At 34.1% G+C, this 21515-nt stretch overlaps 2 protein-coding genes and 2 long non-coding RNA genes across 6 annotated transcripts in view; 1 reads left to right on the top strand and 3 right to left on the bottom strand.

The window, feature by feature from the left end:
* The window catches only part of LOC137397285 (kinesin-like protein KIF21A), a 194491-nt gene that overhangs the window by 29168 nt on the left and 143808 nt on the right, over positions 1-21515 (top strand). The gene's annotated exons all lie outside the window — the stretch shown is intronic.
* On the bottom strand, positions 1207-3911 carry LOC137396648 (uncharacterized). The gene is made up of 7 exons (XM_068082965.1): positions 3871-3911; positions 3510-3672; positions 2872-3048; positions 2512-2698; positions 1969-2250; positions 1536-1704; positions 1207-1258 (listed from the first exon to the last, which is right to left on the bottom strand). The coding sequence occupies exons 1-5, from the start codon at positions 3909-3911 to the stop codon at positions 2114-2116; spliced, it is 705 nt and encodes a 234-aa protein (XP_067939066.1). The 3' UTR covers positions 1207-1258; positions 1536-1704; positions 1969-2113.
* On the bottom strand, positions 4295-9408 carry LOC137396597 (uncharacterized). Its single transcript, XR_010978583.1, has 3 exons — positions 8130-9408; positions 6728-6931; positions 4295-4680 (listed from the first exon to the last, which is right to left on the bottom strand). It is a non-coding gene; the product is annotated as an uncharacterized lncRNA (long non-coding RNA).
* Positions 9470-21426, bottom strand: LOC137396858 (uncharacterized). Of its 3 annotated transcripts, XR_010978636.1 has the most exons (7): positions 21292-21426; positions 17093-17176; positions 14412-14495; positions 13425-13571; positions 12832-12907; positions 12138-12247; positions 9893-10014 (listed from the first exon to the last, which is right to left on the bottom strand). It is a non-coding gene; the product is annotated as an uncharacterized lncRNA (long non-coding RNA). The 3 variants fall into 3 exon arrangements; XR_010978635.1 differs by lacking the exons at positions 9893-10014; positions 17093-17176 and adding an exon at positions 9470-9709 and having other exon boundaries at positions 21292-21402; XR_010978634.1 differs by lacking the exon at positions 17093-17176 and having other exon boundaries at positions 21292-21402.

Raw genomic sequence — 21515 nt, 5'->3', positions numbered from 1 at the left:
TAGAAATATTGCCCAAAATTCAAAAATTGTCATATGTCACCATAAGTTTCGGCCTTAATCCATAACTGTCACGTACAACTTCTATCATATTTTCTAAGGAAATCAGGCACGCTGATTCCGACTTTGTATTCAACATAAAGATTGGTCAACTAACCTTCAAAGACATTAGCTTGTTACAACTCGTAGCTTGTTGCATGATGTTTAAATGGGCTGAAAAAAGAGCAATTTTATCACAAGCTAGCGATGTTATCGCGGTTTTTTGAACTCATTAAATATGCAATGTTAAAAGCTTATTTACCTTTCAGAAAATACATTATTTTTAAGACTTAATTTAGATAAAAATGGATTTTAAAGCACCTATCTCTATTATTCTAGATCGGTCTAAACATTGCTAAATTCCATTCCTGAAAAGCTAGGTTACGTCATGTATCTATGAGCAGAGCTAGTTGAGCTGATCATGTTGTTTTTGAGACCGATATTAAAACGCTGTAAAAAGGCCTTCAATACTCTGAAAGTTGGCGGACCAATCTTTATTTTGAGTACAAAATTTGAATCAGCATGTCTGATTTACCTGGTAAATACGATAAAAGTTGCATGTGACAGTTATGGTGTTAATGTTCACAGGGTCTTTAGAGGAAAACTATGGGCCGATTTCTATCCGAGTTTTTTCTACCCCCCTCCCTTCCTCTACCATTCCTACTGCTAACTATTTCTTCTACCTCGCCTTCAACTTTCCTGTAAAAATGGGGCTTGGTGGCAACCATCCTCGGTAGATGTTTTGCTTTAATCTCTTTCAAGCTGTATGAAAGACCTGTTGATGCTAGGGTTGGCGGCTCCACATCAACATACACTGGTTTTGATCCTGAAATGAGATGCTTTTCCAGCTCCTTGAAGAGGTCATCAATGTAATCTACAAAATTAGAACAATAATTATGAAAGAGCATAGCAATATGGTTGATACATTGACTGGGTTTGTATAAAACCACTGTGAAAGCAATCGTGTTGTGATCACTAAAGCAGCTTTGAGAAACCTACGAGAGCATAGAAAAAAATACCTCGTTTATTTGGTACGAAAAGTTTTTTATCAGTGGCAAGTCTGCCAACATTACTTACTACATGTAGCATCTTGTCTCCGATGAACAGCAGTTAGTACTTGCTTGGTCGCCTTACTCCTCTGAACGACAACCAGTGGCATTCCATCCCTCTTCAGCTTGACATCTTTGTTACAGCTTTCGTTATGTAGCATAACGGTTGTACTCTATAACCAAAACAAGATCTCATTTTTTAACAAGTCGCCATTTGCAAAAGTTGCAAATCACGAAAAGGATCGACTGAGACATGCCAAAACAGTAATGTTTGTGTGTCAAACATTACCATTGGTTAGAGCTTATAGATTTGGTGTACTCATCTGTCTGTTCTATCGGTCTATTGAGTGGTGACAACAAACTCATCATAGTATATAAACAGCCTCCGAGGCCCACTGACTGAAGTTTTGACCGACTTATTGGAGAATTGATCACAACTTTAGTACAAACCATGATAGCATTCCACTATTGCTGAAGCCTTCCATCTTTGGGGCATTCCTGTTGATCTCGGCATGGAAAGATTCTAGCTCGGTAGTAGCTAGTCTACCAGCCTTAGATACGGCATCAATCAGGCCCTTTCTTTCAAGAATCGGTCTTAGTTTTACTGCCGTTAGGCTATCTACAAAACAAGAAATTATTTAATTATTGCAATGCCAAGGCTTCAATTCTACATTTGGCCTAAGTTGACCTATACCTTGCCAGTGATGGTAACATGAACGCATATATAAATATATTTATATATATATATACTTATATATATATATATTTATATATATATATATAGCAATAAGTAATCGATTAATATTTACTTGGCCAGATGATATAGAAATAAAATAGTATAACATCAGTCACCCATACATAATATTAAAGCCATGTTACTTACATCTATCAATCCAGCGGCGATCACAAAGATAACCTTCACTATCTGGTTCTGGCAATAAGGTGTCTGTCCCATGAACACAATGATGGAATTTAGTGTTATCTCTGTGAACATGAATGGTGCGCATGTGGTTGGTGACTGATTTTCATCATTCGATTCTAAGCTGACTTCCAGGCTCTGTGTTTACCACAACGTGATAGAGGTGGCGTATTATCGTCTCCGACCAGTGACCAACAACTCTGTTAGCTGCAACGCTAGCAAACTCACAGAGCTTTTTCTTTAGATCTAATAAAAGTGAAACAACTGTAATAACTTAAGCATGGTGCTTATTTTATTACATGTATATCCAATTAACTGGTACCATGTGGCAATAAGCAAACCTTGGTGCATAAACCACAGAATTCCAAAAGGTTGGATAACACTTTTGCCACCAGCCTTAACACGCTATAAATAAACAGTTTGGCGCAATCTGAACCTACTCTATCTATCTCAGAGAAATATCAGATATTGTGCTTGTAGAATCAAACTTTTAAATTAAACACTCACTCTTCGCAATATGCCATAGATCGAAATAGTGGGTAAGCTCTGTCCATTCTTTCCTCATGTAAGGAGCAATCATGATATGCTGGTCAGTTGTTAGGCTGCCTATACAAACACCAGCATCTTCCACTTCTCGACGGCATCTGATCAATCCCTCCTTCTCCATTGCCTGTGATGAAGTTGTCTCAGTGACCTGTATATGTAAGAACGTTCAATTTGGTTTGACTATCGGGCGCTGTCTTTCTTATAAAACATAAACACAATAGGTATTGAAACACTGAATATGTTGTTAAATGTTTAAGCAGATAACTAATCAATTTATCAAATCTAGTAAAAATAATAATGTTCACTGGAGACAGTTCTCACCTTCACCAACTGAGATGCCACTATAAGAGAGGATTTTACATCCATTAGTGTGTAGGTGCTGTATAGGGCACTATGTCCTGGGGTGTCAAATCTTCCATCTCTGCTGAAATCTATATGTTCTGCATCTAGGGCCTGTTGTACTGCCGTCATGTTATGGCTGTAGAGATTTCTGATGACCTGTGTAGAAAAAACTTAGTATTACATGAAACATACAAGATTGTTACATAAAAGGCGTAGAGTTTAGATAGAAACCAAGCTAGTAATTGCTGTATATATTCATTTGAGTTTTGAACCTTGGTGAATACATTCAGGACTCAATTGTACCATGATATGATGTGAATGACATTCGACATACTTGCGTTTCATTTTGTCAACCTATTTCTGGTTGACTGAAGTAAAATTATCAACAGCAAACAGCGCTAAATGTCATACATAAACATTACGGTAGATTAAAGACTTACTCCATAAAGGTAGTGTTGTTGGTGTCTGAAAAAAAATTGAATAGAGGGAGCCATGCTACTAAGCATCGAGAGTGTACGGATAAACTTGGTTGGCAAGCACCCAGTAAACAAGATCATCGCACTTATCAAAATGTTTATGACAGCACGTCCACTGGTGCTAGATTCCAATGTTCTCACGTGTCTGCAGCTATCACAAACAGCTGTCATTTTGATGTATCCCCCATCTCTGTATGTAGACTCCACGTTGGTATAGCACGCACACTTCCTACAGTACTTGAGTGCCTCTAGAAGTTGCTTGTGATCTACCAAGTATCTGGGTTCATTGTACCATGATCCCTGTCTATAATTATAAAAGGGTATGAGGGATAAAATAATCATGCAATAAAACGTAACAACATTAACACAGCAGAGATAGACAGTTGTTATACTTCTGAACTCAGGTTGAGGTGACCTACTCGGGAGCAAGTGCTCTCCTCTTCTCTAATCTGCTCTCTCTTTTAGTAGGCAATCTAGGTTGTTGCTTTCTTGGTGATGGTACTGATGCGCCAGATGCAAGTTGAATGGTTGGTACAGCATCATCTTTGAATGTGAGCCTAAAATATTTTGAAAAGATTGTATTTCATTTAAATTTTGTAAGCAGTCTGTCTATATATATATATATATATATATATATATATATATATATATATATATATATATATATATATATATATATAAATATATATATATATATGATGCGATGATGAACAACCACAGAAATGTAGACCATGTTAATTAATGTAGGCTACTGACTTGACAATATTGCTATCGATGCAGCTAGACTCTATTTACTCATGGATCTTTTATTTGGTTTTTATTCATGATAATTCTACAGATAAGATTTGGCTCTGGCTTAGTCAGCTGGATTCTTCCGATTGCGATCAGTTTGGGTTTGCTAGCTACCTAGTCCCAGCGCGGTTAAATTGGTTTAATTACTATGATAATATTATACAGTGAGGAATAAAAAAACACTTATACATTTGAACAAAGATATGCAACTCTTGGTTCTGATGTAGTGTAAGATCTTTAGTACAGAGAAAACATAACTTTTATCTCTGATAACATTTTATCATTCATTATAATATACTCATTTGACACAAGGCATCGTAAGACATTGATTATAATTGGTGAATGAGTCTGTAGAGAAATGCCTAAAGCACAGACGACTGTTACTAGTCCATTTGAAATTCTTAACTTTGGTCGAGACAAAGTGAATCCATCGAATTTGAAGAGAAGAACTCACAGGCCACACCTTCAGATGGTCTGTAGCTTCACAGTTGGCAGCTGCGCATCTTCTGCTCATCTTATTCTGGAAACAGTGGTAAAATTGCCTTTTTTCATCAATGATACCTTGATACTAACACAAATATTTTGTAATAAAATAATAAATGCAAGCCAAATAGGAGTTTTATAAGCGGATGGTTGTTGTTTCATCAATTTACAATAAGACTTCAGTATACTACTACTTACCTCAGGCTGGTAGAGGGATGAGTACAAAATATACTACTCAACTATATACTACTCAAGTTCATGATACCCCAATCTTCAATTGGCAATATACTACTCAAATTCCACAATAAACCACTCTCAATTTAACAATATACTACTACAAGTCAGCAAAACACCTATCTCAAGTTGACAATACAGAATGCACCACTATAATAAGTTGACAATATACCACTCGAAGTCAACAATACACCCCTCAATCAACAAAATGCCACTATAAATCAACAATATATCACTCAAAGTTGACTATATACCACTCGTAATCAACAATTAGGATGATGCATGATGTATTCTCAATGAAGGAGCATTATTTATTATTTTCTCAACCGAGTACTCGCAGCGTAGGGATGAGAAAGGAATGTGTTCGCGGGTTGTAGCAAGTTGAGCGGAACTTGCTTTCACGCTAAACTTTAATACTGCTTGGTGCGGTTGCATAACTGTAGGTTGCATAAGCAGCAGATCACGTAAGACACAGGTCTGCTTTCAATGGAAACTTTACCAAGATATAATTGTGTTCCAGGACTATTTGAAAGACGGTTGACCCATGACACGGCAGATAGGAGAATGCAGTGAAATGACTTTATCGAAACGGTTGTCTTAAAACCTATTCTTTTTCAATTCCAGCCTGTATTATAATCTCAGTCTTTCCTAAAAGGTAGATAGGATATTCAACACTGCTTGTAGATTGTTACTGGATGTTTTATGGGCTGCATGCCAAGAAAATAAAGCTCAAAAACCGCGATTTTATCATAAGCTAGCGTTGTTAGTTGGCCAATTGTAAGCTAGGTTACGCCACTAAATTAACGATATCCGCTAAATAGCAACGCGTTCTAAATGACATCGTTTTAGGGACAAAATGCAAATTAATCTCAAAATTGTTTGGAATTTTTTTATTGAGGCAAAAATTATGAAAAATAGTGTGACCATAGTGATCAGCATAGTTGGTTTGCTATTTGAAAAACTACTCAGGATGGGGGCAGTTATGGTTTAAATAGGTTAGACCATCTCATCATTTGGCATTATGGTATCTTTTACCTTTTTCTTGTTTTATATGTTGAATTTTTGTTTACTGCTTTGATAGTATAATAAACTATCTTATTTAATATGTTAGATAAACCTATTAAAAATTAGGATAGGCAATAGTATTAAAAAATTATGGGTCTAGCCGATTCCCTAACATTCAACAAAACATTCATCTATTGTATGTACAGTATTTTATACTTTCTATTTCTTCTTTAATTATATACTTATTTATATATGTCATGTATTTATTGAATAATAAAAAACAATACTTTTTATTTTCTCTGATGTTTTGAGGGACAATAAAAGTATTGAACTGCCATTGACCACTCTGCACAGATATAATCATAGAAATAAACTCGACTGACTAACAGGGGAAGATAACTGAGTGAGAGATGGGAAGATGGTGTCTGGGTTGCCTTAGCTAACTCATACATATGTGACAGCATGCAGTAACTCTCACAACTGTACGACCACAACATCACCATAATTACAGTAACTACAGTAATTACAGCTGCAACAGTATTGTTATAATAACAAAGGAGTTTGTTTTAAGTTAATATTAGATCTGTTTTTAAGTCTGTAGTTACTCTAAGTTGTTATTAACTGAGTACCTTGTTAAACAGGGACTCCCTGTATATTCAGACGTCTGTTAAATATGGGAACTTTTTAAGTAGTATGAATTAATTAAACCAAATTAAAAAACGTTCAAGTTATTCTTTTAGTTCATACCAAACAAAATGTGTACGCAGAGCACAGAAAGTAGAACAACATAACGCATGCGTAAGCGATGTCTTGTAAATAGGTCTATGAAACTAAGCTCTACATACCTGGTGGTGTGACCAGCTCCATTGATGCAGGTACTCATTTGTAAAGATGTAATCACCAAACAAGGAGAGAAATACAGTAGAGTTGGCAGCATCTCTCAGTTCAGACCTTGGCAGCCATCTTTATCATATATTGTCTGTGCACAGTTTAAGGGCAAGCTGAAGAGATGCAGTCGTTTTAAAAACATCGGTACAGATCTGTTCTACCTTCAAGGGAAAATAAATATTCTGTAGCATTTGAACGATACGACAACAAAGTACTAGTTGCGAAACAGTGGATCTACATGTATGTATGAAATAATTTGTCCGTTTAGAGGGTAGGTAGCCATGCTACAACATCATAAAAGATTATAGTATAAATATTAGTTATCTAAGTCTGACAACAAGATTAATCTATCCAACCCCAGAAACTACCGTAAGACTACCATATAGAATTACTAGCTGTGCCACCCGGTGTTGCCCGTGTAATAGAAGAGTATTTGGACAGGAAACTCATTTGTATTTAACATATAACAACATTTGCCATTCTAACTTTCAAACTAAATATCATGAAAAATGTTTTTTGTCTTATACACAATGAGAAGTAGTGAGAGTTTTGCTATTAACCAGTTTAATAATGTGAACGAACAGCTTCTCGTGACGTTATGCTATGACCCGCATCACACGCAAACCAGTTAGGTTTTGTTCTGATATAATGAATTATATTGGCAGGCTAGCAATTCGACTTCCGTAGTTTTGTGGGCAAGGCGTCAGACTGGTGAATGGCCCGGTCCAAGATCGAATCCCCTTCGGTACGGAATATTTATCCTGAGATTTTAAGATCTATAGCCGGATTTCCGACGACGACACACGGACTTAGAGATATATATATATAAATTGAAAAAAGAGTTTGTCATATAAATAGTTAGTAGTCTGAAGTATGCCAGTAAGTTGGCATTTTGACAGAGCTAGCAACTACTTCCTTACTAACTTACTTAATACCACCCAGGTTGATCTCAATGTCTCAATCCTATAACAACATGTCAACTAGTTTTACCATAGTAACTATGACACAGTTGGCTGTTCACAATTAGTTGAATGTTCATGGTAGAGGGCTGATGGTATTCAGCTGTGAGCATGATACCGTGTGACCAGTTATGATTGTGGTGCCACGTAACCAGCTATGACTGTGATACCATGTAGCCAGTTATGATTGTGATACCATGTGACCAGGTATGATCATGACACCATGTGACTAGCTATGACTGCAATGCACTCAACAGTCAGGACATCAAAGAGTTAGATCGAAAGTGAGTCCACACAGTGCGGAGATAACCTTTTGTTAAGATGTAACCAGATGTAACTTTAGCCAATGCTATCAGTATCTACTCATGTATATGTCTACTATGTGACATACAGTACTTACCTACGAAACAACTAGCTATAAAGTGCTCATTTTGGTTATAGAAAGAAGGAGACAACCTGTGATATCAAACACTACCTTCTCCTGTTCTGATCTACAATGTAAATACAAATAGAGTGATAGCATGTATACCCAGTGCTTAAAATGATACAAAGGCCTGAACTAGTTACAACTAACTAAAGATATAAATATTATTATTAATAAAGTTAAACTTACAAGAGATGATGTGAGTCTATGTCAGTTTGGAGCACTTTATTACTATAAACTATTATAAAAGTATTTTTATAATAAGAGCAGTGACAATAACCAGAGTAAGATGTACACACATTATATAACATTGAGGCATGGCTTCATATCACCTTTGTTAGCCCTGTGTAAGAACTGCTGGATTTCCATAGTTAGAGATTAGTTGAATCTTGATATGGCTGGCTTAACCTGCTTCGGCATAACCATCATATTAACTCTGCTCTTGTTACATTGCCATCGATATCATCAATAAGTTATGTTTACCCACCCGTGTTATCTTACACTAATATAAACAAACCAAGTCGTGAGAGTTATCACAACGAATCACTTTTTAAAATGATTACCCTTCTGTCAACCAACATCTACATTGTATAGATGGTGTGTAGGTAACATAACAAACAATTACTCTTGTAGTAAAAACTCACTTTTTAAAGACAAAGGGTCTGTTATCAGTTACATTTTTCGTATCCACTATATTGCTAATATTCATTTAAATTTTATGCAAATGGGGATATCCGTTTAGCATGTGTGCATACTAGTGTATTTATGAGGTGTCATTTAGTTTACAACCGTATCACTGTACACGAATGACAACAGTTATATTCTGGTGACTTGGTTGCGCAATGTTAAATTTGTCCTTGACCTTGCATACATCTTAATAACATCCAATATAGTCAGTTTGTAAACTATGGGGCGAAGAAGATAGCGACAAAATAAAAAGATACAGACGCATAGATATGTTTGGTTTATCTCTGGTTTTATGCAGACGTTAACATAAATAAATGTCTGTAATATACCTACTTTTAAATATTAAAAAATAACTTGGAGTGGGAACTGTCAGAAAGCTTTTGGGATCCTGCAGAAAGATGTCAGATCACAACAGAAGATCTCACAGTGAGTGGGATCCTCTGTTGGGATTCCACTCACTAGAGCTGGTGCTCAGCTCTAGTGAGTGGGACCAGTCACTAGAGTCAAAACTGGTAATGAACTATTTGAATGGTTTTCTATTAGGACTGGTCAATATGTTATGTTTACAAGCTAGGTAGAACTCATCCGTAGTCAAGAAAGATAGAAGAACTCTTGAAATCTACCTCCAGCTGTCTCACTATTTTGCAATTTATGAATTTATACTCTTCCTGATCAAAAAGGCCTTCACATTTCTCAGAATCTATAGGTTGAATAAAACTGTAGATGGCGCAAGGGTAGAACTTGGCCTGGAAGTGGAGATATTCTTGATAATTCTTCTCAACCAGCACTGAAGGAAAGAGGGTAGGGTACAACATGACAGTTCTTTAGTTCAACAAGCTACAGAGTATAGCAGCTCATCAGTTGACCATCTGAAGAAAATATAACAGATCTGTTGTATTTCCAACTACTAGCAATAGAGATTTTTCACATCAGTTAAAAATATCAACTTAAACTGTCTACGTGTAAACATAGAGTTAACTAGCGTAGCACCATAAATGTAGTAAAGTATACATGTAGGCATCACTTCTATTTCCAATAATAATTTACCATCATACATGTAGTTTTATTCTTCTACTTCCACCCTCAGATTCTAATGGTTAGTTATTGTTACAACCTTCTCTGTACTCTGAGGGGTTTATCACTGACGTATTCAATCAGACGTCCAAGTTAAGTCCTACATAATAGACATAGCCTGTAATCCTCATGTAGTACATGATTAGATTCAGTTCAGCAGACTTGATATTAGTAACCTGCCAGCCTTACAAAATAATACATCTACTCGCTGAAACTAATGCTACATTAGCTGATACTCATTAGCTATGATATGATTGGAGCTAGACATCTACATAAAGCCACCAATCTTAGTGAATTAGAGACGTACATGTATAACCTTAGATCGTAGAGCAATAAGTTTCCATAGAGCTTACATTAGTAAACTTTGATAGTCATAATGCCACAGTCCATGACATGAACTTTATATTATAAATAGAGCTGCACAATGATCGTGTTAATTAAACGATTAACACGACTAATACAAATAAACGATTAACTGAGTTGGGCCAATTAATCTTCAATTAAAATGCAACCGAGGTGATGATCTTGATGTGGTTCCTTTCCTTTGTACTGTTTAGTACTATACTTTATACTAACATAGCAGGCTACTACCATTCAATTTACTAACAAATATTATGACAAGCAACACTTTCTTACCAATAAATTAAACCACAATTATTTTGCACTTGACTATGAAAACGCAGTGAGTCCCTAACATTAAACTTGTTTATACAATGCACAAGCGCGTGCCGATCTAGTTGTAAGCGGCCATGCCGTTAGTTGTTTGAACATGTTTCTAGGTAATAGCAACAAAATAGATTTCAGTATTATTTAATATCTTACAGTTTATTTTTGTTTATTTTTAAAAACTTCCTTAAGTAAATTATTCATGTATTTTCATTTTTCAAAAAAATCACAATCATATTTCAGCTTCAGAATATTAGTAATATAAGATTGCCACTTTATTGGAGCATGAAAGCAGAAATATATCTTCCACCGTAGGTAGCGCATTTCAGTAAGTTGTTGGAAGCGTAAACAAAAAAGCGAAGGGCAGTATATGCCAGAAAGAATTTGCTTACCACCACAGCACATCATCATTAAGATATATTTTAACTAGTTCTCATCTTACCGCGCAGAAATCATCACCAGCTGTTGCAGACAATAACTAATACTACTGACTACCGGCACTGCTGTGCCCTGTGAGCGGCTATTCTTTAAAGCTGGCAATAATGTATGTAGGAAGAGGGCATCTCTTTATTCGGATAATGTGAATAAACTGTGCTGCCTCAACTCTTGGTTGACTTAATTATAGATTTTCATAGACAGATTTCATACTCATAATAATTATTCCATTTTAACTTATGTACATTGTACTTGTACATTGCACTTATGTACACTACTGCTAACAATTGTTTAAACTATAATCAATCTATATGTAGCTGTATTATTTGTTTTTGAATATGCAGGTTTTTGCTAGATTAGTTCTAAGATTTATCGAAGATTAACTGGTTCAGACCAGTTATTAATCGCGATCAATTTTTATAATCGTTGTGCAGCTCTAATTATAAGACTAATCAAAATATGACTATAGACAGACACTGCTCCAAGAAAGATTAACTCAACCAATTATACCGATACAACTCCAAAACTAAATCCTATCTAAAAGATCGACTCGCTTGTGCTAAAAACAAACTATATCAAAACATATTAAAAATGGTGGACAAGTGAAAGCCACTAAAAACTTGGCCATTTTGCTGTCAGCATTGAAACACAATTTTTGTAAGTGTTACTGTTGTTATGCTGATGGTCAGGAATACACAGAAGACATCGATTAAATTAAGAAAAAGCTATGGTGAAGTGTCAAGGAAAAACTGATAGACAAGACAACTTCATATTTTTTTATGATCAGCTATTGGGAAGAGGGATCACATGATGTTAATGACAGTAGCTAATTTATCCTGCTGTCATAGTTTATAATAGCCATAGATCATTCTGTACCACATGTCTATAGCCTTTGATCTAATATTACTAGGCATTTATATCCAGAAGTCCTAAAGTACTGAATATTGATAACCATAAATTATTTTGTAGATATTTACAACAATAGATCCTAATTTACTATATGTCTATAGCCACTAATCTTACTGTAAAAGACATCTGCAGCTGTAGTTCATCATGTGTTGAACTTATTAAGTCTGTGACAGAGCAATTAAGTGCAGTCTCTGATTCTAGAAAAATACACACCTACCATAGCCTGTGGTTCTCCATAAGCGCATCCCTAATCACAGCTTATGAGTTGAGTCTAGTTAGATCTATAACTAGTCAGTCTAACATTCCATATGCTCACTGATAACCTGCAAGCATCAGGTGATAGTTGTACCTAGTTTCACTATTAGTACGACAGATGGTAAAAAATATGCTGACATTGTAGGTGCCAAGACAAAGGTAAAACAATCCCAATCTGACAACCAGTTTGCTACATTTTAGTGAATATGTATGGTATAGCTTGAGGGCTTCAGGAAGGGTTGTGTTGAAAATTTCACTTTATGAATAGTGTTGTACTCTATGAACTGATGAAAATAATTAAGTGAGTGTGAGAAATCAAGTGAGTGTTGCATTCGAGAAACCATCAACTATTTTACCCAGTAATTCAACAAGAAAGTAATGGCAGGTTTATGGAAACTGAGGGGTTTGTGATAAAAAGAAAGATGAACTTACTGTCTGTTAGGCTGCAGATTTATTATACAAAAAGAAACGAATTCATTGAATTGGACGTTTAGTAGTTTCACTACGAAATATGATTCTACAAAAAAATTTTAATCGATAAATTATATGTTAGATTTTAACTTGTTTTATTAAAATCACCATTTCAATATAATATGGTAACTAATTATTCTACAAGCAACAAAAGCGAAAAGATTCATAGAGCTATACATACCCAGTAGTCATGTCTAGCATCTATACTTTACACTTGAGTAACTCTACTGGACAGGATATTGCTGACAGTACCAGGTCTGTAAGAAAAGAGCTCTATTAGAGTGACTATTACTAACATAATACACACTCAAGACACATTAGCACCCACAACGCACTAGTTTAATCTCTGAAACTTTCTGTTAGCCACACACAGTCATCTCTCCTTGAGAGAGACGTTTCAGTACCTACACTGATATATTACTAACCATCTGATTAATAATGCTTTCTCAGTAGATTTTAAAGTTTCTCACAGAGTACTTGATTAGAACATGCTTGGGAACCTTACAATAGATCAGATATGATAGAACCTTACAATACTAACACTAAACACAAATTTGCTTAAGGAAGTAACAATAGAATATATCTCGTAGCAAAAACTAGTGTTAGACTATTGTTAGCCTGAGCAAATTATGTAAAAGTAAAACTAGGTTCAGGACCTTCAACTAGACGAAAACTAGCTCCTGTACAATGCTCTAAATTAAATTCAGTTTGAGAAAGTATGAGTTATAGCTTCATTAAAGACCTTGTACTAAATCACCACATGTTTTTACTTACCAGTGACGGTTAGAGAATTCGATCTCATTGAGTTGATATCAACAATCCTTCTCTGAAGACAACCAAATGCTCCAAAGTAAATTGAGTGGGTTTACAGCAGTCAATGAGTCTCTGATAAGAGCCATGTGGTTGGAACTATGGATACAGCTGCAATAGAGGTAATTGTTAACTCTGAGAGGCATTCTCTATGGATAACACAAGCTTAACATCAACATATTAACTAGTACTAAATTCTTTCTCTACAGCTTTATAGTTTATAAAGATAAACTCTTAATAAATTGACAGTGAGATAGACATGTGACATGTATCATGTGTCAAAACAGTAACCAAATTGTTTGAGTACATCAGAAAGATAAATTGATTCCAACCTAGGGCATTTTTGTGATGGCGACGAATAACTGTTGGTTTTTGAGCTTTTAAGAGCTTGTAATCACATTTTCACATATTTGCACCTACAACACAACAGAGTAAGACATGGTGAATCTTTTGATACCAAATAACTGTAATGTGAATTTTGTTGCAAGTCAACCTTTAAAATTTATTTAAAGTTGTAAACCTTCAAATGTATTCCGATATACAGTTAACCAGCATAAATTGGTTTCATTGGCCATAAAAATGTCCGAAATGTTTTGCAGGATGAGCTTAGACCTTTTTTCAGCCAGTTTCACTTCTACCACAAGCACGTCCGAGTCCGCCAGGTTATTAATATTATTACAGCTCAAGGCATTATTATTACTAATAAAAATAAAATGATAAGTCTCAGTAGAATGATTGTACAATTTATATTAATCTGTGAATGGTTTGGTCTATCGATACAAATATATAAAATAATGCCTATTCATAAGGCATATTGTCTGAGTTGATTATATTTCCATTAAGAGATGTTCAACCATCGTTAAAAAGTAAAATACATTTACTGACTATATCTTAATGAAAACCATTCAACTTGGTAACATGCCAGACTGTTATAGAAGGAGTTGAACTCACAACAATGATGTGGTACAGGTCATCCAATACCAGAGGACGTGTGAAGCCACAATAGTAAGTTGTGCTCTGAGCAGATACTCTGTACTATAATATATCGAAGAAGTATATTAATACTATAAACTAGGTCTAGAGAACTGAAGCTATGTAGACAGTGGTAGGTAGGTGCTGACCCTTAGTGTTTAGTACTTGCTTATGATTGGCTTAGCAAAAAGACTAAAATCTTGTTCTTTAGACTTATTTGCCTCAACTTGTCCAAGTTCTGGACACAACTCTTGTACAAACGTGTTACAGACGAGGTTGGACCAACTATTTTGTTGGAAATATATATCATAATCATTATAATTTATGAGTGCATATAAAGCAACAGAAGAAAACACTAAAAAGCAAACTCAACTTTGGTTGGGAATATACATGAATTAATAAGCAACAAATTTACATCTATTATTAACAGTGATTCTCAGTACGGTTTGTGAATTTTCAGTGGAAGTAAATCATAGGGTTTAAAAACATAAATGGTAAAATACAAAAACTTGACTTAAATATTTGATTAAAAATCTGTAATTAACTTAGAGGATGCTTATCTGAGTATTTAAAGTGAAAATATTTTAATGCAAAGTGAATTTATCTTAAATAAAGCTTTGTCACAAAAAATTAAATAAAAAACTAATTGTACATCACTTTCTATTTTCCAAAATCGGACTATAATATATTTTGTCAAAATAACTGTACACTAACATATGTAAACTACACATGTAACTATTTCATAAGAGTAATTAGCATACAGTTGATATTTTACAAACTTGATTTCAAAGCAAGAATAGAGAAATCGTTATTTTTAAAAACAACTACACCCTGACATATAGACAAATATTTTAATAGGATATTATTCTACAAATTTGACTTGATGTGAGAATGAAAATTGTTATCTTATCTCAAACATTCGTTACCTTTATTGACACTAAAGTTATAATTATCTGATTTTAGCTTGATATTTTTTATTCTGTTTGATACTTATAGACAACGTCTGTGCAAATAGGTAAGACAAACATTGCCATATAATTCATTGGCTTGTTGTGGTAAAAGGTTTAGAAGATGTGTCCATTAAATTGAAGTCTAAAAAGGTTCAAATGTTAGTAGAATTCGTAGAATTAGCTATTGTCAAATTGTTTGTACGAAACAGATGTTTTAAACAATAGGCTTATAAGATGCGTCAGTTTTAAGTTATAATTGCTTAAAAACTGCTACTTTTAGTTACCATTTAAAAGTCATTTGTTTAACCATAGTCTGAGTTTTGCTAAGCTGATCATGTGAGATAATCAACAGAAATAATAAACTAAATGACTGAGGTAGCCAGGGTTACAGTGAAAAAAAGTGATGGGAACTACTTTAAAGGAAGCAGCAATAAAGAATATGACTTCGGGAGTCAGCGTTCTTCAAGAGGCAGTTCAAATAAATATAATAGTATTGACAGAACTGCTCTTAGATACACCTGATAGATATAAGGAATGAGTGAGCTACAATTTAAACTGTAGTGACTGATGAATCATCTTGCTATTAAATGTTGTGAAGGAAGAAGTGATGTCATGCATCTTGAGATAACAGGGACAGGTATCAAGATGGTAGTTATAGCAGAATACAGATTAATAGCTACAATGGGCACAGTAAGATGTGTGAAACATCAGTAGACAGAAGAAAGCTAAAACAGCAGTTATGATATGACAGTTGAGGAGGCAGTATGGGAAGGTTTAGTAGAGTGAGAGATACTAGTATGGATATGGGGAGGAACAGGAACAGTCCCCAGTAATATAAAAGGTTTAGAAGTCAAGTGAATACAACATGAATAGATATCAGAGTAGTAGTAGTCCAAGTGATGAATAAGACAGTTGCTATAGGAAGTAAGATATGAGTGGATATGAAGAGAGGAACAGAGGCTATGGAAATGGTAGCAATGCATAACAGAGGTACCATAATGATAGCAAAGGTAGCAGCATGAGCAGAAATGTCAGATTTTCAGTCTCTAAAGGCAAGTATAGTGCAAACCAATGGCTCAGTCAAAACTTGTGTTGTTTGATAGTTAGAGACAAGGAATATGAATTTACTTTTTATGTTAGGAAAACTAAGAAAACAAGTGAGTGTTGCATTTGAAAAACCATCAACTACTTTACCCTCTTCCTTGCTAGTGGTTCGATCTGTAGATATAATTGACCTTGAACTTAGAGCAGATACAAACTTGACTCATTTGCTCCTAAATGAGTCTTTTACCAGGACATAATTTACATATTCAGTAAAACCTAATAGTCGACAAAGGGGCATCTAAATCATTATAGCTTATGAACATCACCATCTTCAAAAATATTTTGATCCAAACTCAATCAGCATGAGATTTTACATCAACCGTGCCATAAAAATGCCAAATTTATTTTGCAGCTCTGACATTTTTTTTCAGCCAGTTTCACTTCTACAGCAAGCATGGTAAGACGAGTTATGAATATTATTACAGCTTAAAGCATTTTTATTACTAATTTTGTTTTTTTATTACTCTTATGGTCTGACTTGATTATATTTCTATTAAGGTACATTCAACCATCTTTAGAAAGTAAAATAGACTTACTGACTATATCTCAATAAAAACAATTTAGTTGGTTCACATGCCAGACTGTCATAAAAGGAATTGAACATACCAAAATAATGTGGTGCAGATCATTCAATACCAGAGGACGTGTGAAGATGCAATAGTAAGTTGCGCTCTGAGCAGATACCCTGTACTATAATATATCAATGAAGTATATTAATACTGTAAACTAGGTCTAGAGAACTGAAGCTCTGTAGACAGTTGCAGGTAAGTACTGACACGTTCAGTACTTATGATTGGCTTAGCAAAAATACTAAAATCTTTAGACATATTTTGTATTCGCTTTCACAAGTTTTGGATAAACACAACTATTGTATTCCCATGTTACAGATGTTACAAGATAAGACAACTTTAACAACTAAACTCAACCTTGGTTGGGAATATATATGAATTAATTGGCAACAAACTTACAGTATTATAAACTGTGATTCTCAGGGCAGTTTGTGAATTTTCAGTGGAAGTGAATCATAGGGTTTAAAAACATACTTGGTAAACTATTAAAATTTGGCTTTTATTTATTTGATTAATAATCCATAATTAATGAAAAAAATGACTATATGAGTACCTAATGTTAAAATAATTGAATGCTAAAAAAGTGCATTTCCTCTGGTAACAGTTTTGTCATGAAAAATCCCAAAGAGATATTATTTGTACATCACCTGGTTTTTTTAAAATGTTTTTTATCATATTTTGTTTTAAATAACTACACACTGACATATAGACAAAGATTTTAATAGGATATTATTTTAAGAATTTGATTCGATGTGAGAAAGGAAATTGTTATCTTATCTCAAACATCCATTACCTTTATTGACACTAAAGTTATAATTATCTGATGTTAGCTTGATATTCTTTATTCTGTTTGATAGGAAATGTCTGAGCAAGTAGGAAAGACAGGCATTGCCATATAATTCATTGGCTTATGGTGGTAAAAGGTTTAGAAGATGTGTTCATTAAACGGAAACCAGATGTTTCATGTGATAATGGATTCAGCATTGCTGTAACAATGAGAATGCCAGATGGAGAGCATCAAAAATACAGCTAACTCGTTGTCTTATTGCTTTAAACTTCCTTTTTGATTGGTTAATTCTACACAGCAAAAGTGCTTCATGATTGTAAAACGACCTTCAACAAAACCTTAAATGTTAACTGACCGCATTTTAAAACCACCTTAATTTCTTCATATATTATAATGATATATTTTTGTTCTCCAAAGATTTTGAACGTTGAAAATCAAAACGAAAAACAGTTTGGAAAGCAGAAAATAATTATGACGGAAGCTCTGTGACACAAAAAGGTCGCTTGTTTGGCAAAACACTGACATATAATATGTGATGGCAATAAGAATAAGCAATGTATGATTGCAATATATTCAAATACACATTTTCCATCCTCTAGACGTCAAACTGAAGGCTTTGATTGTCCAAAATGGCAGATAATTACAATGCAAAGTCGAAATAGATTTCACAGAGTTCGAAAAAGGTTGCCATGTTTTAAACGCCCAGCATTAACTTTCAAGTGGAGGTTATAGAATTATACCAACCAGCTTGTGAGCTAGTAAAATATTTTTTTACACAAACAGGAACATTGAAAAACTTGAATTCATCAAAGTCGTCGTGTTCGTAAAATTAGCTATTCTCAAACTGCTTGTTCAAAACACAAGTTTTAAACAATAGGCTTAGAAGTTGCGTCAGTTTTAATGCTTGAAAATTCTATCTTATAAACACATGCTCTGCATTCATGCTCATAGATAGTCAAGGTAGAAAATGTGCGTTTTAATATGATTATAAAATATTGCAACTGTTTCTAGTCAAACTTTCCCAAAGATCTCTGTCTATTTTTACAAATTAAAAAATTCGATAAAAACCAGTATGAGTTTGAAAGTACACAAAAAACATTGTTCAATCACTAAACCGTAATGTTACCTGCCATATTATTATTATTATTACTAATGTCGTAACGGTTTCTGTCATCAGTTTACTTTTAAACAGGCCATGAAAGTGAGTGTTGTGTGTTGTTACAATATTAGCTATCGAGTGTGTGTTGTATCAGAGCAGCTATTCAGCACTTGAGTATGATAGATTATTCATTGTATAAAACAAACATGTACTTGTTTATATTTTATAGCAGCCTCCTTATTGGGCTTGAAATGAGCAATAAAACTATACAGTTGCATTTCACCAGATATTATCTACTAAAAACCTACTATAATCTACCAAGAAGTTCTTGTTTTACCACCACACTCCAATTTTACAGCACATTTTAATTCTCAGCAGTGATTAGCTCATTTCTCACAGCACAAACTACCAATTCCATTTATGAGGCTCTATTCATAACTTGTTCACAGCTTAGAGATTATGGTACTTTTGTAATTAGTATTAAATGCTTGTGATTATTACTATTACTACTATTTTCTTCCGGCTGTTAATGTTATCATGTTAAAATATAGAAGGTTGTGATCAGACACTCAAATATTAAGTTTGTAGTTTCAGTGTTTTCATATACTAGGTCACACTTTAAAATTATTAACAAAGACAAATCTTTACAACTAAACAGTCTGCACCCTAAAATATTCTCTATGTTACTATCTAATTGTATACTTCGTTATTTTTGCCCCTGATTGTCCGCTTGTTTATTTCACCTGAGATCCAAAAGTAACTCAAAGCAGATGTTTAAACAGTGACGGCAATCACTTCACCAACGTCTATGGGAAATGGTAAAACAATGATTATAGTTTACCCTGAATCTACCTGTTACAAAGGCACAAGCATACTTTTATCTATGACAGGAAATCATAGTATAAACTGATGGTAAAATATGATTCTCCAAAGCATTCAGAACAAATTTTTAAGAATAAATTTGTTAAATACACCTAAAACCTTTCAATTTGTCTCAAGGCGGAATTCATACTAGTGCAAGCAAGCTCAGAAGTTCCATCTTTCTGAAAAGCTCTTATCACAGCTTATCTTATCAACTTAATAGATGATACAGTTTTATCAGATTATGTGTTTAAATTAACTGATATCACAATCTGCAGTATCTTTAATAGCAACAAAAAATTTGATATAAAAATTTGCACATAATTTTATTATGTAAGCAAACTGAGCAAAGCAATGTATTTATACTAACTAAAAGACTTCACATCTAAAAGACTATCACATTGACTAAAAATATTTTAATTTTATTGCAAATATAAAATTCGCATGAAAGATATTGCCCTTGCATAAAAAATTGAATCAAGTACCAAAAATTGATTTAAAAATTAGTTGTGAGAGAACAAATTCTTTTAAAATGTCATAATTATTTACATAATAAAGTTGAAGTTGTCTAACTTTTGACTGTATACTCTTGTGATGGATTTGCGAAACCAAGCTTTCTTACGATTAGCCCACTTTATAATACAAAAATCAGCTTGTATAGAAAACCAACTGACAGAAAACCAAATTTTCTGTAAAAAACAACAGCAACCCAACATGCTGGTAGAGATAAGAGAGAATGAAGAACCTATGAACAATGAAGCGAAGAGTGACGAAATGGACAACTACAAAGAAAGGCACTTTTTAAATTACATGAAAGAAAACAGTGTAGTAGCAATAATTAACCTCTACACAGCGGGATACATCCATACACCATTTACATGTTTGCATTTGCATGTGTAACTATTTGGGTACTTACTAACGTATACCCAGTTCAGCATTATGTTTGATATTATCCAGCTGTATCTACCTTTTCATGCTTGCTGTAAAACATGAAGAATGCAGAACCATACTGAGCAACCGGTGGTGGTGCTTGCAGCAATTAAAGTTGTGCATGAGAGCTCTTACTTATCCATTGTAAGACAACTTGGACGCCGAACAAACTCACAAGTGGCTATTCACAACACTTTAGGCCTATATGTAAACGAATTATTTGATCTTATAAATTCTTCTGGTTTTTTGACAGGATATAATGCATTAAAAAGCTATTAAAATGCACTAATTACGATTATTGATTATGGCTATGTGATCGACTTTTAATGAACAAAATGATCTTTGAAAATACTATTAAACATAATATGTTTAATAGTATTTAACTAACAAACAATATTATTGTTTATTAGTTGCTAGTGTGACTAAGCTTTCAAGTAAAAGATCAATGAGAATATCGAAAGCGAATTTAATTTTCCTATCTGTAGAAAAAGTAAGATCAATATTGTAAATCAGGTGGTTTAGGTTAATTCAAGAGGCTTTTCTCGCCAGTAAAACTTACCAAATCATTCAAAAAATAGCACACGTGAAGCAAATGTAATCTGTGACATACAAACAATCCCTTGCATTCCATCCCTTCACTACCAGGGCAGACTGCACTGCAACTAAATTCACAAACCTAAATATTAACCTTGATTAGTTGATGACATAGAGCGTGTATTTGATTGCAATAGCGAGTATGTTTGTCAGAAAATAACAAGCTTACTGGATGTGTCATGGAGCTCT

This window comes from Watersipora subatra, chromosome 5 (assembly GCF_963576615.1).
Source record: "Watersipora subatra chromosome 5, tzWatSuba1.1, whole genome shotgun sequence".
In the NCBI taxonomy this organism is placed as follows: Eukaryota; Metazoa; Bryozoa; class Gymnolaemata; order Cheilostomatida; family Watersiporidae; genus Watersipora; species Watersipora subatra.
This window is presented reverse-complemented; position numbering and strand designations above follow the sequence as displayed.